General features: G+C 45.6%; 1 protein-coding gene across 1 annotated transcript in view; it reads right to left on the reverse strand.

The window, feature by feature from the left end:
- Positions 1-19018: 19018 nt before the first annotated feature.
- Positions 19019-27338, reverse strand: part of SFXN1 (sideroflexin 1) — a 50371-nt gene continuing 42051 nt past the window's right edge. The window contains exons 9-11 of the mRNA XM_055536570.1: positions 24624-24673; positions 24169-24216; positions 19019-20796 (exon numbers count right to left, since the gene is read on the reverse strand). Of these exons, the coding sequence (XP_055392545.1) occupies positions 20700-20796; positions 24169-24216; positions 24624-24673 (195 nt within the window). The 3' untranslated portion in view covers positions 19019-20699. The remainder of the gene's footprint in view (positions 20797-24168; positions 24217-24623; positions 24674-27338) is intronic.

Consider the following 27338-nt stretch of genomic DNA (forward strand, 5'->3'; position numbering starts at 1 on the left):
CTAACAGCAGTTTTCTGTGGTGCCTATCAATTTTATCTCTAATTCATTCCTGACCTTTTCTAATTCTGTTTTATATTGGTCTTTCTTAATGGCTCTTTCCCCTCCCAGTTTTCTAGCTCATGTTGAAATATTAGGTTATATTTTCCTCTAACTGGAACTATATGTTTCTAATGTGTTGTTGCTTTTCATAGATATATTACTTTGCTAATTATTCTGTCTTTCTTATTATTTAACCCCAATCTTCCTCCACTTACTCATATTTAAGTGGGATGGGTTTTCCCATACATTTTGGAGAAATTTCTGTTGTTAAAAGATGATTTTCATAAACAGGTGAAATAATGACCTGTTTAAATATGAACATATCTTAAAATTTTTAGTCCATTTCAACAAAAGAACAAGGAGGATGTTTTAACCCATTCAAAGGAAGAGTCAGAAAAGCACAAATATATGTGGGTAAAGGAGTGTTGAAATGAATTACAAATGAAGGCAAACTTTCTGCAAATCTTTGGATGGGAATGAGACAGGACAGACTCCACGTGTCTACATGTAACAAACTACTTACAGACTCCCACAGAATCAGAGTCTGATAAGGGTGTGCTATAGAATATGTATAATTTTCCACTAAAATGTGAAATTATTTTCTACCCTGTGCAGAAGATGGGGTGGCCAGCTCTCCTGGCTACTCTGAACCATGGACTTCCCCTTAGTACAAAGAGTTTGCCTGCATGACGCTGAGAGGCTTGGCCAAATATTAGCCCGGCTCCCACTTGCACTAGCTTATGCCTCAGCAGGTAACCCCAGGCTCTTGTGCTAAGTCTGTGTTCATGTCGCCTGGGGGAAAACAAAAGCACAACATGAGCATTCTGAGTTAAGTTTTCTTTGTGCAAAATGAGGACTATAGCTCAGGAGACAGCATTTCAGATAGCTCTGAGAAACTGCTCCAAAGAGGTGGACGGGGAGGTCAGAATATATATGATTTTAGAGAAGGGGGAGACCATGCAATAAAGCACATGATTTTTGCAGAAGGTTGCTGTTAGTCATAAGGAGCAGACATCACCATGAAGGACTTCAGTGCTTTTCTAGATACAAGGAGATACAAGAATTGGCTCATAAAATCTCTTCCTGAAAATACCTAACTATCTGAAGACCCATTCTGCCAACTTTTCCCAGAGCACAGAGTGCCTCATTTCTGCTCTCCACCTCGAACTCCTTTCAGGAGGTGTTGAAGATCAGCAACTTCAGCAGCAGATAGTTAATCCTTGCAGAGGTAGATGGCAAGTGCCAATTGTAGTTGGCACTCAAAAAAAAAAAAAATTAAGCCAAACCACAAAATGTACCTGTTCCAACCCACATTATCAAACTATTTTCAATAATTCTTCATTTAACTCTCTTCCGTGATTTTCCATTTCCTCATGTCCCCTTTCTGCTCTTCCTTTAAAAGCTTCGGTCACCTTTTTCCCAGTTAGAGTTAAGCTCACTTTGTACCTGAGTTTCTGCCCTACTGCCCTGGTCTGAAAAAAAATCTGCCTTGGTGCCTTTAACATGTGTCTGATGCTGGTTTTCTTTGACACACCCCACTTTCCTCTCTCTTCTGCTGTTTCCACAAGTTATTTAAAAATAGCAATACATCAAGCTCCTCCCTTTTTATTTTCAGAGATCTGTATCTTCTGGCCACTTCCCCTACAAATAGTTAGACTTTTTTTTTTTAACTTTTACTCACACACATTCTACCTTGGCTGTATTGCACACTATTTCTCTGCAGTTTCCCTCCTGGGTAATTCTGTCTCTTTCCTGGCACTTTGGAGAGCCTCAAGTTTCCAGGTCATCCCAGACCCCCTCTATCCCTGTGCAGTGCAGAGTCTTGTAGGCCCATCCAAGTTCTCTGTCCTCCAGACAGTCTGTTCCTGGTGAAAGGTTCTTATAATAGATGGAATTCAGAAATGAGAAAGGAAGATCAGGTGAGGATTTACTTAAGCAGGAATATGCTCTCAAGGAAACAGTGGGCAGACAGATGGGTAGCTGCCCTGGGTTCCTTTGGCAAGCCAGTTATGAGGAGTATGCATGAAGAACCATTGACAAGAATACACAGAAGAACTATACAAAAAAAGGTTTTAATGACCCAGATAACCAAGATGGTATGGTCACTCACCTAGATTCAGGCATGCTGGAGTGTGAAGTCAAGTGGGCCTTAGGAAGCACTACTATGAACAAAGCTACTAGAGGTGATGGATTCCAGCTGAGCTATTTCATATCCTAAGAGATGATGCTGTTAAAGTGTTGCACCCAATATGTCAGCAAATTTGAAAAATTCATCTGTGGCCACAGGACTGAAAAAGGTGTTTTCACTACAATCCCAAAGAAGGGCAATGCCAAAGAATGTTCAAACTACTGCACAGTTGCACTCATTTCACATGCTAGTAAGGTAATGCTCAAAATTCTTCATGCTAGGCCTCAATAGTATGTGAACCGAGAACTTCCAGATGTACAAACTGGATTGAGAAAAAGCAGAGGAATCAGAGATCAAATTGCCAACATTCATTGGATCATAGAGAAAGCAAGGTAATTTCAGAAAAACATCTGCTTCATTGAGTACGCTAAAGCCTTTGACTGTGTGGATCACAACAAACTGGAAAATTCTTAAAGAGATGGGAGGATGAGACCACCTTACCTGTTTCCTGAGAAACCTGTATGCAGGTCAAGACGCAACAGTTAGAACAGGACATGAAACAACAGACTGGTTCCAAATTGGGAAAGGAGTATGACAAGGCTGTCTATTGTCAACCTGCTTATTTAACTTATATGCAGAGTACATCATGAGAAATGCTGGGCTGGAAGAAGCAGAAGCTGGAATCAAGATTGCTGGGAGAAATATCAACAACCTCAGATATGCATATACCACTTCAGTGGCAGAAAGTGAAGAGGAACTAAAGAACCTCTTGATGAGGGTGAAAGAGGAGAATGAAAAAACTGGCTTGAAATTCAACATTCAAAAAACTAAGATCATGATATCCAGTCCCACACTTCAAGGCAGACAAAAGGGGAAAAAGTGGAAACAGTGACAGATTTTATTTTCTTGGGCTCCAAAATCATGTGGATGGTGAATGTAGCTATGAAATTAAAAGACTCTTGCTCTTTGGTAGGAAAGCTATGACCAGCCTAGACAGTGTATTAAAAAGCACCACTTTTTAATCACTTTGCTGGAAAAGGTCCATATAGTCAAGGCTATGGTTCTTCCAGTAGTCATGTATGGATATGAGAGTTGGACCATAAAGAAGACTGAGCACCAAAGAACTGATGCTTTTGAATTGTGGTGCTGGAGAATACACTTGAAAATACCTTTAACAGCAAGGAAAGGAAATCCTAAAGAAAATCAACCCTGAATTGGAAGGACTAATGCTGAAGTTGAAACTCCAATACTTTGAGCCACCTGATTTGAAGAGCTGACTCATTGGAAAAGACCCTGATGCTGGGAAAGATGGAAGGAGAGAGAAAGGGGAGACAGAGGGTGAGATGGTTGGATGGCATCATCAACTCAAGGGACATGAGTTTGAACAAACTCAGGGAGATGGTGAAGGAGGGGGAAGCCTGCTATGCTGCAGTCCCTGGGGTCACAGAGTAGGAGACAACTGAGTGACTGAACAACAGCAATAATATAGCATCCTAACCAATCACCTAATGCCACCATTCCAGTAGGAATTTTCTCTCTCTTGAGGCTATGAAAATTGGCTGCTGCTGCTAAGTCGCTTCAGTCGTGTCTGACTCTGTGCGACCCCAAGATGGCAGCCCACCAGACTCCCCCGTCCCTGGGATTCTCCAGGCAAGAACACTGGAGTGGGTTGCCATTTCCTTCTCCAATGCATGAAAGTGAAAAGTGAAAGTGAAGTCGCTTCAGTCGTGTCCGACTCTGTGTGACCCCATAGACGGCAGCCCACCAGGCTCCGCTGTCCCTGGGATTCTCCAGGCAAGAACACTGGAGTGGGTTGCCATTTCCTTCTCCAATGCATGAAAGTGAAAAGTGAAAGTGAAGTTGCTCAGCGGTGTCTGACTCTTCGAGAACCCATGGGCTGCAGCCCACCAGGCTCCGCCGTCCATGGGGTTCTCCAGGCGAGAGTGCTGGAGTGGGGTGCCACTGTTACTGCGTGCAAAAGGGTTCCGGTCTCCTTTGAGCCAGCCCACTAACAGTGTCTCCCACTCTAAGAAACCTTATTCTCCTCTCATTCATTCTCATGCCTGGAAATTCTTTTCCAGCGGGAACATGGACCACGACAAGAAGTCATTCCTCTCTCTCTTTCTTTGTTCGTGTGTTATTTTGGGGTGGGGAGTTGGGGGGAGGTATCTGTTTTTGTCTTTCTCTATATTGCCAACAGAGGATGAGATGATTGGATGGCATCACCGAAGTGATGGACATGAGTTTGAGTAGGTTCCAGAAGTTGGTGATGGACAGGGAAGCCTGGCATGCTGCAATCCATGGGGTTGCAAAGAGTCGGACACGACTGAGCAACTGAACAGAACTGATATTGCTTTCATTGCAGAAAAAAGAATGAGAGCCAATCCCTTCCTCAAGCACTTTACTTAGACTTTCTTGAACCGTTTAAACCTCAATTTCCTCATCTGTGAAATGGGAATAATATAAACCCATCAAAAGACTTTGAGAAGATTAAGGATAGGGTCTGTCCTTAAGTAGTGCCTTTCAGTCTCTCCAGCTGGTCCTAAAAGTGAAACTCAAGTACATTTTTCAGTGTTTTGTTTGTGTTTATGGAATAGTTTTACTTCTTTTTTTTTTTTTTTAAACAAAACAGATGTGCGTTCAAAATGTTTTAAAATTCCACTTTGAAGAAATACCCCTCCTCCACCCCCACCCTTGCTGGGTAGGGTGGGGAAGAAGGAAAGGAAAAAGAAACCAGGAAATCAGTTGCTTTTCCTTCTGCTGGCAGTCACTCTCTCCCCTTCTGGGTCAGGGCCCCTCACAGGAAAAAAAAGAGAGAGAAAGTAAAAAAGGCTTTCTACCCACGATTCAAATTAACCCCTTTTATGACCATATTTTCTTTCCTTCTGAATTGATATCTCCCCCTGCCACATGCTTTAGCCTTTGAAAAAACTGCCAGAAATGATTAGAACAGAGAACAAAAGGACTGCAGCCTCTGAAAGGTAGAGACTGCACACGTTTAAATTCAATCACCTCTTTTATTATGCAAATACCCTCCCCCTTGGATTCCGTCTTCCCTGTGTGATTAAATGGAGACTCTCTCAGGATAAATTGAGCACAGATGCAGAAATAAAGGACACACATTTCTCAAGTCCCATTCCCTCAGAAGCCAAATAACTCTCCTCTCCACAGTCCCTCTTGTTTTCTTTGGAAAGTGGTCCATATTCCCCAGGAGAAAATAAATTTTTGAATCACTGTTCCCAGCCACGCGCTAAAACCAAAAAAAACCCCCAATTTTCTGGCTTCCTAGAGACTCTATCATCCAGGTTCAGATCTGGGTGGTGTTTCCTACCTGATAGAGAAAAAAATGGTTCACATTTTTTTCTGAGCACTTTCTATGTGCCCGGCACAGTGCCAAGCTTGCTCTCTGACCATTATTTCCTTTCATCCTCTCAACAGCTGTATGAGGTAGGCACTTGCTTGGATTATCTAATTCTGCAGATAGACTCTCCCAGGTGAAGTCACTCAGCTTGTTAGCCCCCAAACCAGGATTGAAACCCACAGGCAGGTTCACAGAGTTGACACCATGTGCCGTGCACAGAATCGCATGGGCTTTGGGGTGAGGTGCAAGACTGGGTTTTGTGCCCTGGACTCTAAGCTTCTGGGAAGCAGAGTCGAACATGAGGACTGGCTTCATGTGCTCATAAGAAAAAGAATGAACGCATGGATGGATGGATTCCAATCTAAGAGCAATGCAGGACAGCAGGGCAAAAAGGACATGGGTTTGGGGGTTGGGCATCTGGGATCCAGTCTCAGTCATACTGGGGGCTTGTTGTGTGGCCTCATGCAAATTATCTTGCCTCTCTGGGTCTCTCCTCAAATTCATTCAGTAAGTGGTGCCAGAAACAGCTCCCTCTCAAGATCGTTCTGTTCAGTTCAGTTCAGTCGCTCAGTCGTGTCCAACTCTTTGTGACCCCATGGACTGAAGCATGTCAGGCCTCCCTGTCCATCACCAACTCCCGGAGTTCACTCAGACTCATGTCCATTGAGCCAGTGATGCCATCCAACCATCTCATCCTCTGTTGTCCCCTTCTCCTTCCGCCTTCAATCTTTCCCAGCATCAGGGTTTTTCTCAGTGAGTCAGTTCTTCCTATCAGGTGGCCAAAGTACTAGAGTTTCAGTTTCAGCATCAGTCCTTCCAATGAATACTCAGGACTCTTTTCCTTTAGGATGGATTGGTTGCAGTCCAAGGGACTCTCAAGAGTCTTCTCCAAAACCACAGTTCATAAACATCAATTCTTCAGTGCTCAGCTTTCTTTATAGTCCAACTCTCAAGATTGTGGGGAGCATTAAGTAAACTAAACCATAGGAAGCTCTTTAAACTTAATATCATTTGTGTGTGTGTGTGTGTGCTGAGTCACTTCAGTTGTATCCAACTCTTTATGACCCCATGGACTGTAGCCCACCAGGCGCCTCTGTCCATGGGATTCTTCAGGCAAGGACACTCGGGTAGGTAGCCATTCCCTTCAAGTGATCTTCCCAACCCAGGGATGGAACCTGGTCTCCCACATTGCAGGAAGATTCTTTACCATCTGAGCGACAGTTTTGTAGAGGGAGACAGATCAATGTCCAAACCAAGATGACTGAGAACAGAAGAGAGTGCTGTTATCAATGGTGCCCAGTCAACTGGAGTGCAGGACCATTCTCCATCTCAGCGTTCAGTTTATCAGCTGGCTTTCCTGAGAGCAGAAGAGAAACCTTTCAGGAGGAGGACCTGTGGGAAGGGATTTAAGGTCATTAACTCAGCCCTTTAGGCTTCTGACTTTGAGTACTTTGCTCTGTCCTCCCCACTAACCAGATCGCTGGACTCCTTCAAAGAGTTGAGCCCTTTTCATCCCATTCCAGCAGTAGTTGGGATGACTGATGCCGGGATTTTAAATTTCATGTATTTGGATCTCTTCCCGGCTGTGTGATCCGGGACAAGATGCATTACCTCTCCAGGCCTCAGTTTTGTTCCCTACAAAACAGTGTGATGAACTCCCAAGGGCTTGAGCTGTATGAGGACGGGGTGCTTAGCATGGCTGCTGGCTCACAGAAGCCCTCCATAAGTGGCCATTTCCCTTCTTACCTTTTCCCAAACCAGGGAGACTGTTGGAGTATTTACTGAAATCCAAGCGTCACGTGCTTACGTGCTAAGTCGCTTCAGTTGTGTGTGACTTATTGTGACCCTATGGCCCATAGCCCTCCAGGCTTCTCTGTTGCTGGACTTCTCGGGCGAGAACACTGAAGTCAGTTGCTATGCCCTCCTCCAGGGGATCTTCCTGACTCAGGGACTGAACCTGCATCTCCTGCATTGGTAGGCGGGTTCTTTACCACGAGCGCCGCCTGGGAAGCCATCAAGCATCACAGAGAATAATAAAAATTAGATTAAGTTGGTCATGTGCACGCGTGCTGAGGTGGTCAAAGCACTCTGTTACGTTTAAGTGGGTAGTGAACAGAAAAATACCTCTCTACGCAAACTTGTTCCTGGTGATAATGGAAAGTGGAGCCCTGAGGTAAGCAATGCTCCTGAGCCTCCAGGGTGGTCCTGAAGCTAAGCACCACCCTCCTCCAGCTTCTGCATCCCTCTTCTCTGCCCTTGTCTCTTTACCCAGCTGTGTCCAGACGTTCAGTGGGGCTGGCCACCACCTCTCAAGGCAACGCTTACATCTTGGGGCTCAGAGTCCGCCCCCTCCCTCCCGTCGTGCAGGGTGATGGCACGGATGTGGCTCCACGCTTCTTCAGTGGCCTGAGCCCCCAGGTGCCTACACAGGAGCCTGCTCAAACCACAGCCCACTGGCTTGCTCCCGCCACTCCCCTCTGTCCCCCATTGTGTTGCCTGGTGTCACCTCGTTAAAAGCATAGGATCTCAAGTCCTACTCTGAGAATCAGGCGCCTCGGATGGGATGCTAACGGCTGCAGGCGGAACATTTGTGTCCCCAACCCCTGAAACTCACATCTGAAACTCATCCCCAACACAATGCTGTTAGGGAGGTGGGGCTTGTGCGGGGTGATTAGGCCATGTGAGCAGAACCCTCAGCGTTGGGATAAGGTCTCTTACCAAAGAGAGAGCCAGCCCTCCCTTTCAACCTGGGAGGTTGTGAGGTTATAGTGAGGAGAGGGCCCTCAGTGAGGAAGCGGGTTCCCACTAGACACGGAACCGCCAGGGCCATGATTTCCACTCCCCAGCCTCCAGAAGTCTGAGAACTGAATTTCCATCATTTATAAGGCACCCAGTTGGTCTGCAATATTTCTGTTAGAGCAGCCCCAGCGGACTGAGACAGGACCTACCACTTAGGTGCTGGCGTGTCTGCCCGAGGCTGTGTTGCTGCCTCCTCCCGGAGCATCGCTGCATGAGCTCCTTGTACAAACCCCGTCAGGCAGCTCCTATTACTGCCTCATTGTACAAACAAGAAAGCCAGAGCTCAAAGAGGCACACAGCAACTGATCGTCGTCCAGGGCAGAGTCCCTGGGACTCTGGATGCCCCAGGGCCTCTGCCCTGACTGATTCTGTTCTGGGTCTGTTTCACTGATTTGATGTGAAGAGCCTCATTCAGCAGGGATTTCAAAGACCCCCTCTGCAGGGGTGGGGCTGAAGGTGGGGGGAGAATAGCTAGGCTCTAGAGATCTATGGGTCATGAGAGATTGATGAAAGTGGGGGTCTGAGCCAGAGAAGAGCTCAGTCACACCCCGCGGAAAGGTCATCAGTGTTTTCATTATTACTAGGGGCATAAAGAGGGGTTTCTCTGGTGGCTCAGGTGGTAAAGAATCTGCCTGCAGTGCAGGAGACCCAGGTTCAGTCCCTGGGTGGGGAACATCCCCTGGAGAAGGGTATGGCTACCCACTCCAGTGTTCTTGCCTGGAGAATCCCATGGACAGAGGAGCTTGGTGGGCTACAGAGTCGGACACGACTGAAGACTAACACTTTCACTTTACTACTTTTAGAGTCATAAAGGAGTAAGTTCTCTCAGCCATCCTCTGTCTGCTTGACTCCTGGTGGGCCTCCTAGAACAAGAGGCGCAGGTAAAGTGTCATGTCTACGGTGGGGCAGCCACCATGCTTGGAACCACCCATGTCATTCTTTCTTTCCTTCCTTCTCTTTCTCTCTGTTTTTTGTTCTAGTCTTTTTCATTTTTTTAATATTCACTAGTTGTATTTTTTAGATTCCATATATAAGTGAGATCTTACAGTATTTGCCTTTCTCTGTCTTATTCACTTAGCATAATACCCTCCAAATCCATCCACATTGTTGCAAATGGCAAAATTTCATTCTGTTTTATGGCTGAGGAGAAGGCAATGGCACCCCACTCCAGTACTCTTGCCTGGAAAATCCTATGGACGGAGGAGCCTGGTAGGTTGCAGTCCATGGGGTCGCAAAGAGTTGGACACGACTGCGGGACTTCACTTTGATTTTTCACTTGCATGCATTGGAGAAGGAAATGGCAACCCACTCCAGTGTTCTTGCCTGGAGAATCCCAGGGATGGGGGAGCCTGGTGGGCTGTCGTCTGTGGGGTTGCACAGAGTCGGACACGACTGAAGTGACTTAGCAGCAGCAGCAATATGTACACCACATCTTTATCCATTCATCTGTTGATGGACAGTTGCTTCCATATCTTGGCAACTGTAAATAATGCTGCTATGAACATTGGGAAGCATGTATCTATTCAAATTAGAGTTCTTTTTTTTTTTTTTCCTAATATATGCCTAGGAGTGAAAGTGCTGGATCATATGATAACTCTATTTTTAGTTTTTTTAGAAACCTCCATGCCGTTTTTCACATTGGCTGTACCAATTTACATTCCCTCCAACAGTGTAGGTTGGAGGTGCATTTCTGATGCAAGGGGTCAGCCAACCTGGCTCTTTCTCTAAACTGTAGCATCTCTGGAACTGGGGTCTCTGGTCTTTGATGGCTGCAGATCTTGGGGAGACCTAGGCAGTCCCCCGGCTCTGTGCACATGGGGCACTCTCCTTTCCACCATCTGGTTCACATCTCCAAGATGGGACTTCTGGTGGGACTTCACTGAGGACAAGTCTTTCACTGCAGCTTTTGCTAAGGAATTTAGGACCAGATTACCAGGAAGCATCATTTACCAACTGGACAAATTCCAAGATGGAAAGTGTGTTTTTAAAACTCTGGAGGTAACGAGAGCCTGGAAGTGTTCAGGAGAGAGGATGGAGCAGTGAGAACAATGGCAAGCTGCTCTGCACCGTGTCTGTGGGAAGGGTGCAGACACTGTCTCTGAGTCCGAGCCTGGCTCCTGCTCCCATTGAACTTGACCCCCAGGGGAGTCACATGACCTTTCTGCTCCTCAGTTTCCTCGTCTGTGAAAGGAGGATGATCAGTTCCTATTGCATAGGTTTGCTGTGGGGACTGAACAGCAGTGTACCCGGAGCATCAGCGCCTAAGGGCTGTGGAGACAGGAGCAGAGCAAAGGGACCCACAGGCATCAGGCCCATGAAAGGTCAAAGGGGGAGGAGGCAGGGATAGGAACAAAGTAAAGTTTTTTAAAAGTTACCTTTAGATTTTTAGTTCTTAAAAAGACAATTATATTCTGTGTTGGGGAAGGTGTGGGCCCTTACTGCTAGAGTGAAATACCCTTTTGGAGGACAATCCATATGATCTTTGTGGGATTTGGGGCAAGGGGGTCAGCCATTCTAGGTCTCAATTTATTATGTGAAAAATGAGGCTAATAATAGAATTTATCTTATAGAGTTGATAAGAGGCCAAAATGGGATAATGAATAAACTGTGCTTATCATGCACATCAAAATAAATGCTAAATACAGCTGGCTTTGATCATCACCACCAAAAATTTAAATGCTCCTAGGACCTAACTCATCTCACTTATAGGAACCTCTATCAGAGAAACAATGGCATAACAATATAAATCTTTGCACAAGGGTATTCAGGACAGAAGTTTTTTTTTTTTTTTCTGTAGTAGCAAAAATGTGGAAATAACAGAAATGTCTGTCAACAGAGGAATGATTAATAAATTATAGGAATTACTGCTTCAGACTTCTATGAAGCTCTTAGCAAGAATGAGGAAGAGCTATAAATATTACCTAAAAAATAAGAAAATTTTAAGGGGAAAAATGAAGTTGTAGGGGAATATGTGTATTTCATTTGTACAAAGTCAAACCAAATATACTTATGTGCTAAGTCGCTTCACTCGTGTCTCAGTCTTTGCAACCCTATGGCCCAGAGCCCACCAAACTCCTCTGTCCGTGGGGTTCTCCAGGCAAGAACACTGGAGTGGGTTGCCATGCCCACCTCCAGGGGATCTTTCCAACCCAGGGATAGAATCCACATCTCTTAAGTCTCCTGCATTGGCAGGCAGATTCCACACTAGTGCCAACTGAGGAGCCTGAACACAATTACAGTTAATGGCATACTATGTAAGGTCCAGATGAAAGTAAAGGTCACTCAGTGGTGTCCAGCTCTTTGCGACCCCATGGAATTCTAGTCCCATGGAATACAGTCCATGGAATTCTCTAGGCCAGAATACTGGAATGGGTAGCCTTTCCCTTCTCCAGGGGATCTGCTGCAATCTTCCAGCAGATTCTTTACCAGCTGAGCCATACAAGGGAAGCCCAAGAATACTGGAGTGGGAGCCTTTCCCTTCTTCAGCGGATCTTCCCCACCCAGGAACCTAACTGCGGTCTCCTGCATTGCAGGCTGATTCTTCACCAAGTAACGTCAGGGAAGCCCCGATGAGTGCAGATCAATACAAGGCAGTTACCCCAACCCCCGAAGAAGGCAGGGCTGGGGCTGGGATTAGAAAGAAGGAAGCGATCACTGTACACACTTCTGTGTCATCTTAGTTTGTCCTTATGAACTTGTACTATTTTGGTAGTGAAAAGAAAGCGCTTCTTAGGTCAGAGAGGTTGAGGCAGAAAAGACGGCTGAAGGAGGAGGCGTGCCGGGGGAACCTGCCGGAGCGGGTGGGAAAGGCTGGAGGAGGCAGCTGCGTGCCCGGAATAGAGCTCCTTGCGGGGCTCCAGGAGCCTCATCACTCCACTCACGCTGCAAGCTCTGCAGACCCACGTTCTCCAGAACTCCCGCGCTGCTGCGCTCCTGCGGACGTCTGCTGTGGGCGTCCAGCGACGGTCCGGGTCCCCTCGTACCCCGGGCTCAGAAGGCGGGCTAGTCCCCTCGCCGCGAAGGCCGGCGGGCTGAGCGGCGGGCCTGGGGCTGGGAGCGCCCTGCCTCCCTTCGCCCTGCAGGTCCCTGGTCCCTGGCAAGGGCCTGAAAGGCTGCCGTTTCACCCGTGACGTGCTGGCCACTAGAGTCGCAGTTCACGAGGTGGCGATAGGGGAAAACGACTGCTCGGCGACTGTGAGCCCCCCTGTCTGTCACAGCGGCTCCTGGGGGGTCGAGTGCATTTAAATGATGACACGCCCTCACGCCTAGCTCCCTGCTGAACCGCAAGTCACTGCAGGGCATCAACCTCGTCCCCGTCCCCTCGCCCCCCACCTCCCCAACTCCCGCACCTCCAAAGCCGTGGAAACACTTCCGTGTACTCCTCAATCCTGAGAACAACCGTTCTCAGTCCCGGCTGCACTCAGAACCCAAGGCCTGGGGAGCCTAAAATGCCAATTCCCAGGCCACTTCTGAATGTTGGGATGTGATCGGCTTGGATGGGCCTGAGCAGTGGGACTTGTGAGAGGCTCTTCAGGTGATGCTGCAGTGAAGGCAAGGGGAGAGAGTCTGTCCTCCCCCCAGACTGGGGTGTGCTCTCAATGTGTAGTTTCAAGGATGGAAGCTCCACATGTGCTGCCTCTTGGCACCCTCTCCCCTCAAACCCGCCCCCAACCCCCACCCCACCCTGCTTTCAACTCTCAGACTTGAAACCTACTGCCCACAGCTGGTCCAGGCAGCTTTCTGTCCAGACTTCCCCTCTTCCTCCCTCCATTTTTATTGTCAGGCTCTACTTAGCCTGGGGTTTCTTTGTTTTGTTTTCCCCGTTGTCCAGATTTTGCCTTGCAAAGGAGCTCCGGGAAGCAAAATTCCGTTTCAGCTTCTTTTTCAGTAACAGCACCCTCTCCTCCTCCTCAGGTCATCATCACTGGATTTACAGATGTGAGTCACCCTGCTGGTGAGAAGGCTGTTGGAAGAAAACTTTTTCTTTCTTTCTCATTTCAGCCGTCTGCTCCCACGCCGCCCAGCCAGAAAGCTGTACAGCCCTTCTCTTGCTGCACCTGAAGTGGTTCCACGGGGGGAAAGGGTTCCCAGCAGCGCCCCTCCTACCTTCTGGACCGAAATCATTATTCAGAGTTTGGCATCCTTTGGAATTTCAATAGAATCGACATCTTCATCTCTATTTTTAGCTTTTTCTTATCAAAAGCACTGTTCTCTCCTGCTACCATCTTTCTTGGAGACTGCACATGATTAAAATACATTTTCATTATAAAAGGGAATAAGACGAAAGAACTTGTTCTTGATTGCAATCACACAGGATGAAATGATTTCCTGGTCCCTAGAAACTAGCTGGGACGACTCCCCTGGACTAGTCATGCTCGCCGAGCTGCCACTGTGACACTGGAAATTAGGGCTTGCTGGTCTGCCTTTTCTATTTGCTTTACTGCAGAGAGATGAAAGGGCAGGGGAAGGAAAGTCATGACTTCAGGCTCTGCATTTATCCATTTTAAGCTTCACAGCAAGACCGTGATGTAGGTTTTATTGTCTCCATTTTACAGATGAGAGCACTGAGGCTCAGAGAGGGGATCTGGCTGATGCCACAGAGACAAAAGCAGTAAGTGGCCGAGCGAGGGTGTGGCTGCTGTTCCTCCCCTGGACAAACACTGCAGAGCGACTGCCTGCTCTCAGGATGAAGCCGGCACTCCGTCACTGGGTACTGAAGGTCCTTCACAATCCTGAGATACTGGCGGCATTTCCCCCAAAGTTCCCTCCCTTGCACACACCACTCAGCCACACTTTCCCGGGCTTCCAGGTCTTTGCATGGTAAGGTGAAGCCTTTCCTGTAGGAGAAGCCCGCGTTTTCTCCCCGCCCCTTTTCTCCTCCCAGTGAAAAATCTGTACTCCTCTTCCCAGTATCAGCTGAGATACCATTCCTTAAAGCCCTCCCGCGTCCCAGCTCCCCTCTCCAAGCTGGCTTCAGGGCTCCTCGTCCAGGGCCAGGTGCGAAGGCCCGACGGCAGGGACAGGCTCCGGCCCCCAGTGGTTCTGGGCTCAGCTCTGACTCCTCCCGTCGGGAATCAGGCGCTGGGCATAATAAACCCCAGGGGATGACTCCATTCCTGCTTGTCTCCGCATCTTCCCAGCTTCCGAGGTAGCACGTCCTTCTCGAAGCTTCCTGCATCATCCTCCCGACCTAGCCTCGGAAATCCAGAGATGCACCTTCCCAGGCGGCAGTTTGTGGCCTTACGTCCTCTGCCGGCCGTTCTGGGGATCGGCGGGTTCCAACCGCGCGATGTTGCAGGCTATGCTGCCCCCTGGCGGCGTCTCTCGGCGCTGCGGCTCTCTCTGGTCTGGAGCGCTGAAATCACAGGTTCAGGTTGGTCTCAGAAAGCAGATTCTGCTTCCTTTATTTCTAGCCGGGAGCTGGAATCCAGGGGAGGGTCGATGACTGGCTCGGTAATCCCAGGGCTTGGGAGCTGAGAGGCACCCTCTTCCGAGTCTGAGCTGAGGCCACTGAACGGCCCGAATTTGACGTCTTTCTGATTTTATTAATAGAACCAATGTAGGAGCATTCCAGAAAATCGGAGAAACAGAAAATAGTAAAGAAAATAAAGTTTCCCTGTAAATCCATAGACACCAACTTTTAGCCATTGTGGTATATATCTTTCTATACATATCAATGCATTCTTTATTACAAAACTGGGTCTATAACCTATAGTTGTCGTTCTTATTTTTTAAAGTATTGAACATGTTCTGAGTTCAGAAGCAGAAGAAAAAATGGAAAACTAGAAAGGCATAAAGGAGAAAAATTTTACATTACTTAAAATCGCACTATCCAGAGAGAGCATTTCTTTCCAAATTATATTTGTGATAATCAATTATTATTTCTCTTGCAAAAATCCAATTCAGAAATTAAAATAATTTTTCCCCAGGGAAAATTTACTCTTATACTTTGGATTACCTGATAATGACATACACTTTTTTTTTTTCCTCCTGGCAGTTTCTGAAAACATTCTCCAACCTCCCCCTTCCTTCACCTTCCTTGACCATTGCATTCATAAGGCTCCCAGGAGTAGCCAGGCCTCCTGTGAATCCGAGTGTCTTCACCTGGGGGATTAATTTTTAGAAGTGAAATTGTTCTAAGGAGGGTGTGTGTTTTTATAAGCTTGGATAAATACTGCCAAGCTATCTTAGAGGAAAATTTGGACACCCACCAGCGGTCCTGAGGATCACCAACAGCGCTGTCAGACTTCCGGCCCTGGGGATCATATAAATTCAGCTACAATGTGCTGAGTGTGCACTGTACCAGACACCAGGCTAAGTGCTGTCCATTTATTTTATTTTTAATCTCCTGTCTGTGCTGCAAGGCTTGTGGGATCTTAGTCCCCTGGCTAGGGATCAAACCCACACCCCTGCACTGGAAGGACAGTCTTAACCAGAGAGGTCCCTGGGATGTCCATTTGTTAATTCTCATTGAATCCGCCCAACACGTCAATGAGGGAAGCAGTATTAACTTCACTTTACAGATGAGGAAACAGGGTCAGAGCACTTTACGCTTCCTTGGTTCCTAGAGCAGAGCTGAGTCCAACTCTAGCATCCAGCCCAACATCCGCCTAATGGTGCTCAAGTTTGAGAGGGCTGGGTCATAGCACTCAGAGGGCTCACTGGCAGTCTCCTTAGTGTCTGACTCAGCACAATAGAAAGGGCCCGAGAACACGCAGGTCTGGCGACGCTGACGCTGCTGGCCCAGGCACCATCCTTTGAGAATCACTGCTCGCGTTACTCTATACGGAATCCCATCTGCAAATGACCTGTGGACCTGCCTTTCACCTTGGCTCAGAGCTTATTTGAATTTGTATGCTCTACAAACCTTGTTTGTGGGGGTGTATATGGGAACATGAGCACATCTCTTATGGTCCTTTGAATTCACCATGTTTGGTTTGTGGTGATTCCACCTCTTCAAGACAGTTTCCCCACCTTTTTAATGGAGATGACGCTCACAGGAACCTCTTGGGGGTATTACAAGGAGTAATGTATGCAGGAAAAAAAATACATGCTGAAGATTGTGATTTACTGTACCAAAGCTAGTTCTCATTATCCCTGTTGATGGAAAAGCTGGGAAGCACAGTGGCAGACATTCGGGTTTGACAGGCCTGGACTGAGGTGGCAGTTTGGCCCCCACGTGACGTTAGAAAGCCTCATCCCTTCTCTTGAAGACTGGGCATATCATGGGCTCCCCAAGGGTTCAACAAGCCCTCTGGGGATTGTCTTGAGTGCTCCTTCTGCACCGGAAGCTCCAGGGGCAGCGGGGTCCTCAGTGACAGCTGGGTTGGCTCAGGAACAATGGCTACAGCCTGGATGGTCCCAGCCATCTTGCCTCTCGATCCCCAGCGGTAACGTCCACTTCCAGCTCTGTTCCTAGAAACCTTCAGATTCCTTGTTCTTTCCACATCCTGGGGATGACCTCTCCGTGACACCAGGTGGATTCTTTTCCACAACTGGAAATTGGACATGTGAGGACCCTTCTTCAGATTCCTGGAAAGAACCTGAATTCCAGGATGAGCCGGATAATCGTGGGTTGGCTGGGGCCACACATTTCAGGGGATGGCGCTGTGGCCATGGACAAAGCAGAAAGCGCGTGTTGATTGCGTCCCTAAGACTGTCAGCACTGAGGCTGCAAGCTTCCTTGGAGTCTGGTGAGGGGTGGATACACACATTCAGAGCATCTGAAGTCGACCTGAAACTGACCGAGGGAAACTTGGGTCTCTGGGAGCAGTGGGGATGTGGCACGGCAGCCCTTCTCCAGCTGTGATGTGTGCAGGAATCTTGGGGCTCCTGTTTCTGCAGATACTGAGGCCCAAGAACTTGCATTTCTAACAAACCTGGATGTTGCGGGACTACACTTTGAATATCTAGAGTTTAAGTGATCCTTTTATCATTGCTACCAAATATAACCTTTTCTTTGGCTTTCAGTGAAATTCTGAATGCATGAGAATACACGAATTCTGAAAAACTAATTTTATTAGAGCATTCCAATTGTAGCTTTGGGTGTCAGACCTTGGCTGCCACTATAGTTTTCAAGTGACCGGGAACAGTCTTGAGCTTGTACTATTGAAACCCCAGCTTTCTCATCTGTGTGCAGAAACTTTCCCTACCTCTGTCTCATTTAGGCAAACCTGTGTTAGGGACTTTAAAAGCATGGATTCAAGTGTCTCCCTGTGACCATTTTAATCTGCTATTTTTAGTGAGGTTGTGGACTGTCTCTGGGGAAGTTGCTGGGATTCTGAAATCTTACCAATATATTGATACACTGGCATTTTGAATGCACATCCAGTGTTTTTAAACAAATATATGACGAACAATCCATTGAGCGTGCCGGGCAATATGTGAAGCGCTGTACTGGAGTTACCCTGTTTACAACAACTTTATGAGGTAGATCCAATTATTCTGTCCAAACGATCCAAATCAATAAAACTGAAGGTCACAAAGAATGTCAGCGGCCCGAATACATGTATTTTAACAGTAGGTACGATAGAGATTGTACTGGCTGTATCTGATTCCTAGACTGTATCTCGAATATATCTCCATGATTTAAGTGACGAACAGAGTTCCAGTAGTAAAACAGGTGCAGAGATGTGACCAAGGAGGGTAAAACGCTCAGCTCTTTATCACGTCTGTTAAAAGGCACTCCCCAGATCCTGGGTTAGATGTACATTTTCTCTGTGAACTATGGCAAACCCGAGTTCCATGTTAGGATCTGACGAACAATACAAAAGCCAAGTGACCTCAGCATCACGTGCAAGGGTGTTAGTCACCAAGGCTAAAGGCAGAATCTCATCCCCCTGTGTCATAATGCATGTTCCTGGAATTTACACTGTGGGGCTCGTGGCAGGTGCTGGGTGCCTCTATGGGGTTCAAGAAAGTGGAAAACTGGTAGCCAAAACTAGAAACGTATTACCTGATTAATAAGGAGTTACTGGCAGTACCCAGTATGAAGTCTGAATGAAAGGTACCGTTGACTATAACATAAAAACTGCTTCGTCCTTTACATACAAATAAAAGAGAGGGTTTATTTTCATTCTGAGTTTATTTAACATTTCATCCGGTTGAAATGAAATAATACATGGACTCCAACACTGGCTAGACACTGTGCTAATACTGAAATAAAAGCTGCCAGTCAGCTCATACTTATAATTCGTTATGTTACCCAAAATATTAATAACTATTTACCTTTACAAGCTTATTGCACTTCATGTGAACTTTTCTCCAGAAAAGGTATTCCTAAGAGATCAGCAAAGACTGCCAACCTTGGTTCATTTTGTTCCTTTTGATAAACCATGATTCAACTCTACAGTTCATATTTCTCTATAAAAGCATCAAAAATCAGCAGATAACACTTTAAAAGACACATTTCCAGGCTCATGGTCCCTTCTGTCATGAGGGTCTGGCCGTCTCATCCTCGTGTGCATTAAACTCATCCTGGTGTGCATTAAACGTTTGGTTAGTTTGCCAATCTTCCAACCAGTCCTTCAATTTCCAATGAAGGTTAAGACTAACGTGGAGCTGCCAGTTATCCAGGGCTAAGAATTCTGAGGTTAGCGGGGGTGGGGGGTGGGGGGTGGAGGCTTCAAGGCCTTGAATGTGAAAGTGTTAGTCACTCAGTCGTGTCTGATTCTGTGCGACCCCATGCACTGCAGCCCCCCAGGCTCCTCCGTCCATGAGATTCTCCAGGCAAGAGTACTGGAGCGGGTTGCCATTGCCTTCTCCAGGGGATCTTCCCGACCCAGGGATCAAGCCCAAGCCTCCTGCGTTGCAGGCAGACTCTGCCATCTGAGCTGCTGGGGAAGCCCTTCGAGCTGCCTCAGTTTCTTGTTAAAAGTGCCCTGTAAGCACCTCGTGGAGCTCGGCCTCAAATTTCTAGCTTTTACCAATTTTTAAAGAGAAGCAAAAATGGCAACAAAAGATGTCCAAGGTCAGAATGTCACGGGGCAGCTCTTTTGCTTCAAATGGCTTAAGACAGAAAACCTCCATGAGAGGGTTCTGGCAGCACACAGGAGGGCCCAGAGTAGCCCAGCCTCAGGCCCGCTCACCATTTCAGAGGAAAGAGAAGCACAGACACGAGGTGCACCGTTCTGCCTTTATGAGGAAATCCAGTCTGCTCACATCATCAGCAAAAACATGCCCAAACTAGTTTCTACTTGTGTTTCCACTTACACTCTCTATTACACATCGTACTGAGTGGTCTACACTTACTGAAATAACCACCTCCCATATGCCTCTGAACCTCTGTAGAATTACAGCATAATCTCTGTTACATTGAATATGTTACTTGTGAAACCAAGACAGGTGATGTAAACAGTGGTCCCTGGGCTGGTTATTTTCCAACAGGGTGGAATGTAATATACAACATTCAAGTAAAATCCATTGAGTCAATGATTCACATACACATCATTTCTGTAGCTTTCTGAAAGCCAAAGAAATCTTATAGGACAAGAAAAGAGATGTAGGTAGGTGAGACCGTTCTCTTGATTCTAAAAAAAAAAAGCCAGATTCAACCCAGTCATATAGTGCTGGTTTTGAATATACTCCCCAAACTTGACATTTGTGCATTTCAGTTACTTAATTAGTTGATTTAAATGACTGAATATAAAGTCAACAAGTGCAAGGTAAGATTAATATCTTCATAAGAATATAAAACAGAATAAATTTAAAATTCAATCAAAGAAAGCCACCAGCAGGAGGAAAGCTTACAGATGTAGACAGCAGCCTCCTGGTACTTTGACTTTCAGGAGGTTTATGAAGGAGCTTTTATCCTACAAATCCAAAACATTCATCTTCTACTTCAGCTGCCTCCTGCCCAACCTGGGCAGAGAAATAAACTGTCCTTAATATTTACGAGTCTTTTTTTTTTTTTTTTTTTACAGATTAGCCTCAGGGCTTTTGTGTTTTCTCAACTCACTACTCAGCTCTCCTTGATTTGAAACAAGGGTGGGATAAAACTTCAGTATGATTTCCTTTTCACTGACTGACAATCAATATACTGAACATCTAACTCTATGCCTAGCGATGCTCTGGAAAACTCTGGGTGTGAGTCAGGACATTGTCTTTGAAAAAACAGTGACTATAAAAGCTACAGGAAGGGTGTCTGTAAATCACAGCATGATTCAAATGTAAGGGGCGGGGGCTGGCAGGTGAGGCACCCGGGCCACCCCCAGGGGCTGTGCCGTAAGCAGCAGCTGGACTCTAAAGGCTTCTATGGGTCTTTAAAAGGTTTCTGTCACCGAGAGAACCCGGCCGCCCGGGTTATCCCTCTCCAACTTGGGTAAACCAGGCTCGCGGCAGGCAGGCTCCTCTGAAGATGCTTCTTAACCTGCTTTATAACCCCTTGTTAAAGTACACACGCTGTAATTCAGGGTAGGTCTCTCGGATCCTGGCTTGCAGCTCGGCCTCCAAGCTTGTCACAGACATGGAACTGGGAGAAGGGAGAAAATGACAGGGTCATCACACGGACGGTGGAAATTCGAACCTGAGGAGAGGAAAGCGAGGACCCCCGTTCACCCCCACGACTGGTGCAAGAGCCCTGTCTGAAAAATGCTTCGCGTCCCAGGAAACCATCACTAAATAAGAAAGAAAAGGACCATCAGATCCCTTATTATCTCTCATCTTACTAAAAGCCTTAAAAACCACTTATCGCTGGCAAAGAGGTATGGTAATCACACTCTCAGACCCTGATGTATCGGAAAGTAATCTGTGGTCAGGACACTTCCTAAGAGAAATAACATGAATGTTCACAATTCATGAGAAAAAGACACATGCATTCAGTGGAATTTTTAGCACTAAAAATTCACTTGCATTAATGTGCTTCTGTCCACTGTATAATGATATATATTCTGAACTTTTAGAAAATATGAAAATATATGAGTAAAAACATCTCTTGTAGTCACACTACTGAGAAGGACCACTGTAAGTCTTTGCTTTGTGCATGTAAAAAATGTACCTGAATGTTTTAAGTTGCTCAGTCGTGTCCAACTCTTTGCGACCCCATGGACTGTAGCCTACCAGGCTCCTCTGTCCATGGGATTTTCAGGCAATAGTACTGGAGTGGATTTCCATTTCCTTCTCCAGGGGATCTTCCCAACCCAGGGATTGAACCCGGGTCTCCCACATTGTAGACAGACGCTTGACCGTCTGAGCCACCAGGGAAGTCCGTGTATTAAAGCTTATTTTTTCATTATGAATGCATACTTAATATATAAGAGGATGAAGAAAAACTGGCCAGCAAAACTGTTGACTTTCTGTTATGGAAAGCTCATTTGCCCCTTTCCTATTTGCCCATTTCTGTTCCCCTCTAATCTTAATAGTAATGAGATCACCAGGCATTTTAACCTAACTCCTGACTTATGCTGTCCTGAATAACCTGTTCTTTTCCTAGATAGAAAGAAGAATGAAGAATTAAGCAGTTAAAAAAAAATGACGAGCTCTCTATCCCCAACACCCACCCCCTACTCTGCCCCCTGCTAAGCAATCTGCAGGCAGATCATTCGGGGAAGACAACATCTGAAGACACAGTAGGTGGTTCACTGAGATTCTTTCCCCTCCTCTTTTTTTCCTTTAAAAACTGTCATGATTGACAGAGAAGGAGAAATATCGTATGACATCCCTTATATGTGGAATCTAAAAAGAAACGATACAAATGAATTTGCTTAAAAAACAGGAGCAGATGCACAGACTTAGAGAAAAAACCTACGGTTGCTGAGGGGAAGGATGGGGAGAAGGGATAGTTAAGAGAGTTTGGGATGGACTCGTACACTCCGCTATATTTAAAATGGATAAGCAACAAGGTCTTACTGTATAGCATAGGGAACTCTGCTCAACGTTATGTGGCAGCCTGGATGGGAGGGGAGTTTGGGAGAGAATGGATACATGTATGTGTATGGCTGAGTCCCTTTGCTCTTCACCTGAAACTCTCAACTTTGTTAACTGGCTACACTCCAATACAAAAATTAAAAGTTTTTTTTTTTTTTTTTTTTTTTTTTAAATAAAAGGTATTACATGAAAAAAAAAAAAAGTGTCACAACTGAGCAAAATCTTTGGAGTTGGTCTCTGGACATGAGTTCACCTTCTCCCTGAGTAAAGCACCTTTTCTTTCTACTGACGCCTGTGTCTTGAATTACTGGCTTCCAGGCTGCAAGCTGCTGAACTTGGGTTTGGTAACACTAGGAATTAGTTTCTTAAGAATTATTCTTTACTTGAGTGGGCTTCCCTGGTGGCTCAGTCAGTAAAGAATCCATCTGCAATGGAGATCCCTGGGTCAGGAAGATCCCCTGGAGAAGGAAATGGCAACCCACTCCAGTGTTGCCTGGCGAATTCCATGGACAGAGGAGCCTGGCAGACTACAGTCCATGGGGTAGCAAGATTTAAACAGGACTTAGTGACTAAACCACCACCACCATAGTTGAGATGTGGTAAACTAAGGGGTAAAAAGATAGGATATAGATTTATAGACATAATGCAAAAAAAGAAAAATTATGAATATAGAAAAAAACAGTGGCTGTTTTTTTTCTTCTATATAGGGAGACCTTGGGTAATTTTAAAATAATGTTGCTAATGGCAATGATAATGGCTATGACTTAGTGCTTAATTTTTGGGTCAGACATTATGCATTTTTAACCCTTATAAAACCTTGGAAAGTTAAGTATTATCTTAATTTTACAGATAAGGAAACCAGAGGGGCAGCTGAGATTTGAAGTCAGATCCTTCTCGACCCAAACGCCATGCTCCTACGTCACTGAATGTAACGCCAAGTGCTGAACACTGATATTCCAGTACCGCAGACTAAGGAAACAAACCTTCCTTACCCGAAGCCCTGAGATTCTGGGGTTCGCCCAATTCAATAGTGCTCCTCTTCAGGAAATTCATCTGTATCGGGCTTCACAACAGGTTCTGAAGCTCCTGCCCTCTCCAAGGGGAGCTTAACTATGGGTACCAAGGTGATAAAGGTTCCCTCTCCTTGAAATTTAAGTCCCCAGCTAACAACAGTGGGGGTCAGAGACAAGCGAAAGACCAGATAAAAGACGGATGTCTCATCAGATGCGGGACCTGATGAAGTCAGTTCTAGAAGAGACTGCTGCGTCCCAAAGCCACTGGAAAGCCTCGGGCGTTAAAGGCCATCTGTGTGGGGCCTGCCGGCCCATGAAGGACATGACAGAGGCAGGACTGGAAGCAGAAGCCCAGCAACGCAGCAGAGCGCTGCCCCTCTGCACCTGGGCGTTAGACAGAAAAAGGCTGAAGCCGCAGATCTATGTGACGCTGATTTAATGCCGGTTAATCCAGTTCTTACATCAAAGGCAGGATTCAAGGGCAACTTGTGATGAAAGATATATGCACAATAAAGCTTTTAAGGCAAAAAGGGAAAAAAAAAAACTCAAGTAGGAAGAAGGAAAGCCAATATACCAACCGCCAAAGTGCATACAGTTGCTCTCCCTGGGGGTGGAACTTAAATTCTAATATTTCTGCCTTATAGATGACTTTGCCAATGGACTGGACATCAGTGAATCATATTTAAATTTTTATAAGAGCAAATTTGCACCGGAGTTAACCTGGGTCTTACACAAGAATAAAGCATTTTCAAATGTAATCATAGCAGGTAGCAAAGAGCTGGGCAAAGAGAGTTTTGATATTAAATAGATGTGCATTTAATTTCTGCCTCTCTCTCTTCCTTTTAGAGACTTGGCTTCATTATCTTTTCGAGACTCAACTTTCCTCCTAGTGAAATGAACCTGTGTCTGCAACTTGTTTTTAGGGTTAAAACGCATGATCATTCTGAAGAGTAACAAATACATACCTTTTCTGCGGAAACAGAGCACAGCACAGAGGCGTAGCAAATACCAAGCTTAAAGAAAAATGAAAAAGACACATCAGAGCACTTTTAAAAATGGTATACTTTTCAGACTTTTTCTGTTCTACTTTGATAACAATCCCCTTTCTTTCTTTTTGGTATTATACTGCCAACACAAAAATATGTCCTGTTTGTATAATTTTACTACTAAGGGCTGCCAAAATAATTATAAAAAGGGAAAAAATCAAACAGATAAAAGCAGTTTTAAAAAAAAATCACACAAGTAGCCCCAAATGTTGCAGGTTTCTCTAAAGGCAGTTTCTTTCTAGCTAATGACTGGGACCAGATGTTCTGAGATGGTCTCATTTTTCAAAATGCATGTCCCATATTAGCCCTCACTTTCATATGCTGTATATTAATCTTAAAAAAGGAAAGAATGACACTGAAGTAATTCTACTCACCAAAAGCCAACTATTCCAACTTGAACAGGTGCACTCATCCATGGGAACCTCTGGGTAAAGAAATAAACTATTTTGAATACTTTTTATACAGGCTCTTAGAGACAGTTTTCTCTGCTGGTTAACTGGAAGGAGCGTGGCCACATTACAAGATCCAGCTGGATGCGATTAGTGAGGTGTGGAGGTACCACTGCAACGGCACGTTAGTCCTGACTTCCTGCAGCCCTCGGAGATCTGGCCACGACGCACATGCAAGGGTCAGGTGGCTTCTCATATTCCACCCTTGCGCTTAGAATCAGAGATGCCTGCTCGTAAATGGGAGCTGGAGAAAATGTTATCGCTTGGCTATCATTTGTCTCCTGGCTGGGGAGGTTTGTGGTTCTAAAGCCGAAGACTAACAAACCTGTATTCAAATCTCTGTCCTTCCAGTTCACCCCCACTGTGGGCAAAGGGAGGCAGAGTCCACCCAGCCCAAGCTCTGGTTCCTTTTCTGCAGAATGAAGATCCCAACAGGTTCCTAAAAACATGTGCGCGAAGATACGCCAGATAACATTTATCAAGCACCTAGCGCTGTGCCTGGAATGTTCAGAAACCCAAAGGCATTGCTGCCCTGCTCCCGCCCCCAACCCTGCACCTCTCCTGTCTTGGTTTTAGTCGCTGTCAGTATGGTTAGAATAACTGCTGGCGTAACAAATTCTTGGCTGCCACTTTTTCGTTAATGGAAATGAATGAGTTGGTTGGTCTTTTGGAGAGAATGTGCTATTAGATTTTTAGCTTTCAAAAGGGAATTTTTATAAATGCATAACATGCAATATAAAGAGCAACGAGATATATAGATTATATAAGTAAGGCCACTGAAACAGCTGCCACCAAGTTGCCAACTAGTTGTAATGAAATCAGCCAGAGTCAACACAAGTGGTTAATTAAAAGATCAGGATCCCAAGGGGACTTGTGTGAGAGGCGTACCCTGGTCTCCGAGAAGGCTCCTCTGGCGAAAAGGTACATCCCATGGGTTAAGGGAGAGAAAGGGAGAGATGTCAGCAAGCAGAGACAGGCCCACAGAGCTCGCGTAGACGAGCCCCGCCCCTCAAGGGATGGCAGGAGAAGGAAATACTGCATCAGGGGCAGCTGGCTCCGAATGATGCTGCATGATTTTCATAAGGAGATGGTAAATTGTCTTCCTTCTTTCCCAGTCGTGTATCATCAGTCTGGGAGCACAGACTTGGCGATGGGAAGGCAAGCTAAGAACTGAATAAGATCTTGCTGGAAGATTGACCCACAAGAGCCCCTGAGAGCAGCCTCTTCTTCTCAAGTGGACTCTTGAACAGACGTGTGTAATCTCAACAACGGGTGTGCACAAACCAAAGGCTGATGGAGGCTCGTGCAGAGGGTTTTGTTGGAAGGGTTCTCAGTAACCGCAAGGATTCCGGACAATTCTGATCTCTCTCATGAAGCTCAACCTGGATGTCATCCCTGCTCCCAACTCCTTTCCAGCACCCCCTCCTGCCTCATTCACCCCTACTTCAAACAGAACTTGGTCTGAGATTTTAAAAGTGAGCTGAGGATGTTTGGGTTTTCCCCTAAATAATCACAGAACTTGAGGGAGGCACATAGCATAGAATTATGGAAACAGGATATTTTAAATGAATTAAAGACAGTAATCACAAGTTTAAAAAGATACATATTCAATGAAGTAAAAGCCCAAAAAGTTACTATGAGTAAATTCTTTCTCTTTCCAATGATCTTTACTCTTTACTTCATACTATATATGAAATATAAATTGCATATACTGACCATGCAGAACTTTTGACACATGTATTCAGCTGTGAGGTCATTGCCACAATCAAGGTAATTAAATATTAGTAGCTATCATCCTTGTTTTGTTTCTTGTGCCCTTGGCCATTCCACCATCTTTCCTAAACCCTGCTATACCCATTCCCTGGCCACCTCTGATCTACTTTCTGTCGTTATATACTAGTTTATGATTTCTAGGATTTTATATACAGTATCTATTCTTTTGTATAATTATTTTGAGATTTACTCATGCTGTTGTATATACGCATGGTTCGGGGCTTTTTATTGCTGGGTTAGGTATTCCACTGTGTGAATGGAATTTGATAATCCATTTTCCTGTTTATGAACATCTGGACTGTTTCCAGTTTGGGGCTGTTGCAAATAAAGCTGCTTTAAATACCTGCCTTTTATGGACATACATTTTCATTTCTTCTAGGTAAATACTTAGGAGTGAAATGGCTGGATTGCAGGGTAAGGATATGTTTAACTTAAACTGCCAAACTATTCTCCAAAGACTCTTCAGAGTCCCTTGGATTCCAAGGAGATCAAACTAGTCAATCTTATCAGAAATCAACCTTGAATATTCATTGGACCGATGCTGAAGCTGAAGTTCCAATAATTTGGCCACCTGATGAGAAGAGCCGACTCACTGGAAAAGACCCTGATGCTGGGAAAGATTGAGGGCAGGAGGAAAAGAGGGCGGCAGAGGATGAGATGGTTGGATGGCATCACTGACTCAATGGACATGAGTTTGAGCAAGCTCCAGGAGATAGTGAAGGATAGGGAAGCTTGGTGTGCTACAATCCCTGGGGTTGCAAAGAGTTGGACATAACTTAGAGAATGAACAACAAGAACAACAAAGTGTTTGTATCCTTTTACATTCCTACCGGTAGGGAATAAGAGTTTCAGGTCTTCTAGCTACAT

This window comes from Bubalus kerabau, chromosome 10, assembly GCF_029407905.1.
Source record: "Bubalus kerabau isolate K-KA32 ecotype Philippines breed swamp buffalo chromosome 10, PCC_UOA_SB_1v2, whole genome shotgun sequence".
Classification (NCBI taxonomy): domain Eukaryota; kingdom Metazoa; phylum Chordata; class Mammalia; order Artiodactyla; family Bovidae; genus Bubalus; species Bubalus kerabau.